Below are 7,164 nucleotides of genomic sequence, written 5' to 3'. Positions count from 1 at the left end.
ACTAATTAATGAGTAAATAATTTGATCCCTCGGCAACCACTTGTATGTTTCGTTATTACCTTTTTTTATCGCGTTTTATCAAAAATAATAATAATAATTACTGTGCAATTCTAATTTTTTAAACGTACAACCATGAACACAAATTTAAGCAGGTATCCAATCGTTGGCACTCCTCTGGCCATCACTGGTCCAAGTGGGCAGTAGGTGGCCTCACCATTTTCATTCAAAAAATCCAAATTAAATAAAGCAATAATTATACTTGATTTGATAATAACCAACCAATCGAAGCAGGGAGGGAAAGAATCGGCCTTTTCGTTGCCCATGGCTTCTGTGCTTCATTTATCACTTCCATTCTCCCACATTCAATCCCCACATAACCCATTTAGTAATGCATCCGATTCTTCTTTTATAACCTTAAATTTCTCAAGAACTGAGAGGTTTCATGGCAGAAGAAACTGTAATATCAAGAATGGCGTCATTTGTCTGTCATCTTTTAGTGATACTTCACTTCTTGAGTCCAAAGATGAGTTTATTGGGTCACTTAAGCTCAATTTGTTGGTAAATATTATGCCTTTGCTCGGCTTTTTTAGTTATTTATTATTTATTAATATATTATTATTATTTCTTGTGTTCTGATGTTGTTTGATCCTGAGGCTAATACTGAATTGTTTTTTAGGTTGATTTTGTTTTTGGTTTGTTCTTGCTAGATTTATTTTGTTGTGGGATCCAAGAAATCTAGTTGGATGAGAGGTTTATGTAATTTTAAGGCGAGAGTAAGATTTTATGGGTAAATAAAAACAAGGATATAATATGAATGTTTCTTACTGAACTTAATTTGTTGAGAATGCTTTGTTGGTTGAAAAATATTGTGTACTCTTTTCTATCCATGTTGCTATTTGGAAAAAGTGCTTAAAAATAAAAAAAGTAATAACTCAATCCATATGAGACATCTTACAATTTTAAGTTTTTGTATGAACAAATATTGTATCATATATTTGACTATGAACACACATGGGTACTGAGCTAAAGTTTTGCCAAAATAAAATATATTGAAATATATATGTTGCAAGCATCAAATCTTAGAGACTACGGTTGCTTGTTGAGCATCTACTCAACATTATGTTACCAAAACGAACATTTGACTAAAAGAAGAACAGAATTGAAAAATCATTAAATTTGTGATATATCAACACACAAGAAACGAGTGTACTCTAGCAGCCAAACAAGAAAATAAGTTTTTGTATGAATAAATATTGTATCACATATTTGATAAGTAGGATCTTGTGAAGGATAATTTGTTTTCTCGATTGGAAGTAAAAAAAAAAAAACTGTATTTTGGTCTTAATTGCAGAGTACTGTTTCTGGTTTAAATAGAGGCCTTGCAGCAAATGAAGATGACTTGCGGAAAGCTGAAGCTTCTGCAAAGGCGCTTGAATGTGCTGGAGGTTCTGTAGATCTGTCAACTATTGATGGTCTTGATAAGCTTCAAGGACGGTGGAAATTAGTTTACAGCAGTGCATTCTCATCTCGGACTCTTGGAGGTAGCCGTCCTGGACCACCCACCAGAAGGCTTCTTCCTATAAATCTTGGTCAGGTATACTTGCTCGTGCAATACAATTTATGCTTAGCTTATTTTTCAGAAAGAATTTAATTTTAAGGTATTGGAGTTGAGACACATGGTCTGATTCTAGTAGATTATCATTTACTTGTAAGAACAATAAATTAATAGAGTTTTATCACTCAGGATATTTTTCATGAATGAATGTAGGCCTTTCCGGTCGAACCACATGATTTTGTGTTGTGTTGTGTTGTGTTCTCTATTTACTGTGTATCTGACATTTATTTTTCAATAGTAAAATTGAATAAAGAAACAAGATTAAGATTAAGATCAAGATGAAGAGGGGTTAGAGTAGAAACATTCATATCAAGAGACAGAAAGGTTCTTTCTTTGACAGCAATGAGTATCATGTTTCATATTTAACTTCTTTAGATACGTGAATTTCACCCATCCTATATTTTTATATTTTATTTGAAAATTATACATGAAATTGTTTTCCCGAAAAGCAAAATTGAAATCCTGGTTCAGTCTCTATATGCATTAAGGAAATCATGTCTAGTACTTGCCCTTCGGTTATGCTGGTTACATAATACCATTCTTTCTTCTTGAAAAGGTGTTCCAAAGAATCGACATCTTAAGCAGAGATTTTGACAACATAGTTGAGCTTGAATTGGGAGCTCCATGGCCTTTACCACCCTTCGAATTGACTGCAAGTTTAGCCCACAAGTTTGTGCTCATAGGTTAGTACTTCACATTGTTATTTTGGCTCAATTACTTTCATTAACTTTTCTCATGTATTTATTAAAACTACTGTTCTTTCATTGAACAGGAACTAATAGGATCAAGATAACTTTCGAGAAAACAACCGTGAAAGCAACTGGAAACTTATCACAGCTACCACCAGTGGATATTCCCCGTTTGCCAGATGCATTACGGCCTCGATCCAATACTGGAACCGGTGAATTTGATGTTACCTACCTCGACTCTGATACACGTATCACTCGAGGAGATAGAGAAGAGCTCAGGGTTTTTGTTATCTCATAAGTTTTGGAAGGATGGAAATCATGTGTATTGTAGTCTCTGACTGATTCCCTTTCTTTTCATCTCCTTTCATGTGCGAGATTTGTATAGAGGGACAAAAATATATTGAGAAATGATACCAAAGCCATTTAATTTTCTTGTAAAGCATTGCTTTTGGATATCAAAATTTTATTTAAGTAGTATACAAATTAGCATCTACAGGGATTTTTTTTTGACATTATCATATATTCATAAACCTTATCCCACATTAGAAAAATGAAACAAAGTGTGTTTGAACAGCTACAGGAGGTAGAAATGCGTAAAGAAAGTCTCTTGCAGGGCATGAAGACTCCAGATTTGCAATAAGCATGAAAATCCCAGGGATTCACCCCTTACAGATACTTTCGGTATTGGGGTAAGCCTCGACTATCTTTATTTCCCCTGTGTTTCTTGATTATAAAATGGTTTAAAAAGGGGGTGATTGTGAAACAAGATTCATTTCAAAAGGTGAGCTGATAATGAAGCTCTTTTTGCTGTAACTTCGCTTGAGACTTGAGCTGTACAGGCACATGAAGCTCCACATGTATGCATGGGCAATATGTTGGAGAAGTAGACCTTAAACGTATCTAACTATTCAAAATGTAAGATTAGATTTATCATTTGACATCGTGTCCAGAGTCATGTAAACATTTAAATTACCAGTAAAAAGGTGAAGAGACAAAGAACACAAAATATAAAGAGTGAAAATTATAGGTCGATCAACAAAATATCCCGGCCGTCATACTTGTCATGATGTTTTCATATTGTCCAATCCAACACTGCCCTGCAACCAAACGATATGCATCAACATGGATATGTAGTGCATTTCTCTCCTGTATTGATCGATGTAACTCGATTTTACATTGAAAAGAGCAGAGAGCTTACCAGAAACTTGTGAATGCTTAAAGTGATCAGTGAGAAATCTGTGCAGAATTTTTGTATGTCTCCATGGATGTCACCTTGTGTTCCAATCACCTCCATGAACTTCTTCTTATCCGGTGCTAGCTTAATTGAAACCTTATTTTCCCACCAAATAAATTCAAATTTACTTCAGAAATATACATATATATAAATATATATACTGGATGAATTTGATAAATCATATATTACCTTAGAACTTGAAGTAGCAAGCCAACCATGCCATTTTTTCAAGGTCTTGGTGTAAGAATCGTTGTAAACTTGGGACATCGGCCAATCTTTATGTTGTTCAAGATTATGCAATAGCTCGACTAGAAAATCAATAGCTCTGCCACAAAATGGGAATAGTTTGGTATGAGAATATATGCAGCAAATTTGTAAATAACATATATAATATTTACTGACATAAAAGTATTTAACATTAGTTATTCAGATAAAAAAACGTCACGTATTTTACAGATGATGGCGATGATGATAGCTAGCAAGGTCGCATTCAACACTACTCATATGCTTCATCAATTGCAAAAGAAATTTTTGTAGATAATGATTAGTTAAAAATTACAGGGAAAATTACAATTTACGTCATCTATCTTTACTTCTTCTGGTTAAATTGGATTGTAGTCAAATTGGATTGTAGTCAACGTGCGTGTCGATGTGCTAGTTGCTATAATAATTATGTCCCATATAGAAGTTTGAATTGATTAATAAGGAGTTAAAATAGGCTTCTATAGTAATTCTTGAATCTCGATTAACCATTTTCGTAAGAATAGTTATTAACAAAACGCGCTCTCGTGAACCTAATAAGTATTACCTTCATACCTTGTTAACCAGAGAAGTGCATTGGTGCAGCTAGAGGATGATTTAGCAGTGTTTGTCTCGACTTCAGCTTGTATCAAGCTGTACAAGTAGTTAAATCTTGATGGATTTGACTTGTGCCTTGATTCCAGCCTCTGCACAAATATTTTTTTTTAAAAAATAATTGATTAATTTAGAATACAAATATTTAAATTGATGAATTATTTTATGAAAATACATACTAGCTTTTATCACTGAAAATTAATTAAATTACTCTCTTAAATGGAAATTTTCGCTCGATGAAATCTTACCAATATGTTGCTATTGATGTCTAATTTTACGATTGTCATGGCTGGCCCGAATTTATCTATATAAGATATTCACAGTCAGGTAAAAATTTCGAAACAAAATGAAAGGAAATACCAACTTTTGTGTAAAATTATTCGAAAATCGATAAGAAAATTGCGAAAAATCAAACTTTCGCAGACTCCGTCAAAGAGAAAAATAATGAAGAAAAAATGTAATATCTTAAGTTTGTTGTGAATAGTAGAGAATATAGAGAAGAGATAATGATTTTTTTGTGTGCTTTATTCATCATTGGAGACCTCTATTTATAGAGTAGATTTACAGAACTTGAATAGGTAACAATATCAATAATCATCTATAATATCTTTTCTATAATACTCCCCCTTAGATGATTATCGACTCATTAAATAACTTCTAAGAGATGTGGGAGTTCAAATGCTGCCTCGTTAAAACCTTGTCAATAAAAACCCAATGGAAAAATCTGAACGAAGGAAAAAGAGTACAACAATAGATACTCCCCCTGATCTCAATCATCTGAGATCCTTCAACTGATACATCCCTATCTTGTGCACCAATTTCTTGAATGTTGAAGTTGGTAATGTCTTTGTAAATAAGTCAGTTACATTGTCGCTTGAGCGAATTTGATGGACGTCAATATCACCATTTTCTTGAAGCTCATGTGTATAGAAAAACTTTGGTGAAATATGCTTTGTTCTATCACCTTTGATGTAGCCTCCTTTTAACTGCGCAATGCAAGCATTATTATCTTCGAATATTACTGTTGAGTCATCTTTGGCTGTTGGGAGTCCACATGATTCTTGAATATGTTGTGTCATAGATCTCAATCACACACACTCCCGACTTGCTTCATGCATTGCAATGATCTCAGAGTGATTTGAAGACGTCGCTTCACCGACTTTCATGATATAGCAGTGTCTCCTCGTGTAAACACATAACCTGTCTGGGATTTAGCTTTATGTGGATCAGAAAGATATCCTGCATCTGCATACCCGACTAAAGGAGACTTTGATTTTGTCGAATAAAATATTCTCATATCAATTGTACCTCGAAGGTAACGAAATATGTGTTTTACACCATTCCAATGTCTTCGGGTTGGACATGAGTTATATCTAGCTAAAAGATTAACAAAAAATGATATATCTGGGTGAGTACAATTTGCGAGATATGACAGTGCACCAATGGCACTTAGATATGGTACTTCTGGACCAACGATTTTTTCTCCATTTTCAGGTGGTCGAAAAGGATCTTTGTTAGCATCAAGTGATCGAACAAATATTGGTGATGCTAATGGGTGTGCCTTGTCCATGTAAAAGCGCTTTAATATTTTTTCTGTATATGATGATTGATGAACAAATATTCCCTCTTGCAAATGTTCAATCTGCAATCCGAGGCAAAATTTTGTCTTTCCTAAATCTTTCATCTCAAACTCATTTTTCAAGTAATTGGCAGTTTTAGTAAGCTCTTCTGGAGTGCCAATAAGATTTAGATCATCAACATATACTGCCACAATTGCAAAACCCTCATCTGTTCTTTTTATAAAAGCGCATGGACAAATAGCATTATTTGTGTATCCTTCTTTTAACAAATATTCACTAAGACGATTGTACCACATGCGACCAGATTGCTTTAATCCATATAAGGATTTATGCAGTTTTATTGATAACATAGCCTTGGGTGCTTCACCATTTTCTTTCGATAGTTTGAATCCTTCAGGCACTTTCATATATATATCACTATCAAGTGAACCATAAAGATAAGCAGTTACAACATCCATAAGTCGATTTGCTAACCCGACACGATTCAACCCAAAAAAATCAGATTTGGGTTTGGGGTTTTCGGGTTCGGGTTCGGGTCAGATCGAGTTGAACCCGATAGCTGATCCGAAAAAAATGATCGGATTGGGTTGGATTGGGTTGGGTTCGGTTGACCCGAAAATTTTAATTTTTTTAAAAAATATATAATTAATAAATATTTCCTATATTTTTATATATTGTATGTCTGAAAAAATATTTATTGTATATTTATATCATAAATTTTCATAATTTATTATTATTTTGAACATTTTTTATTTTTTAAATAATTGTTTATTTGATTTAGTTAGGGATGTAATCGAGTCGAGCCAAGCCGAACTCTTGAATGTTTGAGCTTGGTTCGTTTATAATCGAGCCGAGCTCGAGCTTTATTTAACGAATATATGCATGGCTCACGAGCTTATTCAAGCCTTTATCGAGCCTAAACAAGCTTAATAAATATGAATTATACATTTAAAGTTTCATTAAATTAATTAAAAAGTAAAATATATATTTAAAGAAAAATTTAATAGATTTTTCTATATATTTCATAAATAATATGCAAAATCAATAAATCAAATATCAAAACTATTATTTTTCATCTAAAAGATTACTCATGAACTTACCAACGAACATGTTCACGAGCTAACGAGCCGAATACTGTAAAGCTTGAGTTTGGTTTGTTTATCTTATCAAGCCTCATTAAACGAGCTCAAA

General features: G+C 33.3%; 2 protein-coding genes across 2 annotated transcripts; one reads left to right on the top strand and one right to left on the bottom strand.

The window, feature by feature from the left end:
• Positions 1-261: 261 nt before the first annotated feature.
• Positions 262-2,743, top strand: LOC142547679 (plastid-lipid-associated protein 6, chloroplastic). The gene is made up of 4 exons (XM_075656071.1): positions 262-558; positions 1,352-1,594; positions 2,172-2,298; positions 2,388-2,743. The coding sequence occupies exons 1-4, from the start codon at positions 322-324 to the stop codon at positions 2,600-2,602; spliced, it is 822 nt and encodes a 273-aa protein (XP_075512186.1). The 5' UTR covers positions 262-321; the 3' UTR covers positions 2,603-2,743.
• Positions 2,630-4,705, bottom strand: LOC142547680 (glycolipid transfer protein 1-like). Its single transcript, XM_075656072.1, has 5 exons — positions 4,642-4,705; positions 4,355-4,485; positions 3,728-3,863; positions 3,503-3,634; positions 2,630-3,401 (listed from the first exon to the last, which is right to left on the bottom strand). Exons 1-5 carry the CDS (start codon positions 4,678-4,680, stop codon positions 3,366-3,368), a joined length of 474 nt encoding a protein of 157 aa, XP_075512187.1. The 5' UTR covers positions 4,681-4,705; the 3' UTR covers positions 2,630-3,365.
• Between the last annotated feature and the right edge of the window lie 2,459 nt (positions 4,706-7,164).

This window comes from Primulina tabacum, chromosome 5 (genome assembly GCF_025594145.1).
Source record: "Primulina tabacum isolate GXHZ01 chromosome 5, ASM2559414v2, whole genome shotgun sequence".
NCBI classification, from domain to species: domain Eukaryota; kingdom Viridiplantae; phylum Streptophyta; class Magnoliopsida; order Lamiales; family Gesneriaceae; genus Primulina; species Primulina tabacum.
Note: the sequence above shows the minus strand (reverse complement) of the source record. Positions and strands in the feature narration are given on the sequence as shown.

Coding starts and splice junctions, on each gene's coding strand:
- LOC142547680 (XM_075656072.1), bottom strand. CDS start 4,680: ATGACAATCGTAAAATTAGACATCAATAGCAACATATTG. Junction 4,486..4,641: donor ACATCAATAGCAACATATTG/GTAAGATTTCAT, acceptor ATATTTGTGCAG/AGGCTGGAATCAAGGCACAA. Junction 3,402..3,502: donor TAAGCATTCACAAGTTTCTG/GTAAGCTCTCTG, acceptor GTTTGGTTGCAG/GGCAGTGTTGGATTGGACAA.
- LOC142547679 (XM_075656071.1), top strand. CDS start 322: ATGGCTTCTGTGCTTCATTTATCACTTCCATTCTCCCACATTCAATCC. Junction 1,595..2,171: donor TTCCTATAAATCTTGGTCAG/GTATACTTGCTC, acceptor CTTCTTGAAAAG/GTGTTCCAAAGAATCGACAT. Junction 2,299..2,387: donor CCACAAGTTTGTGCTCATAG/GTTAGTACTTCA, acceptor TTCATTGAACAG/GAACTAATAGGATCAAGATA.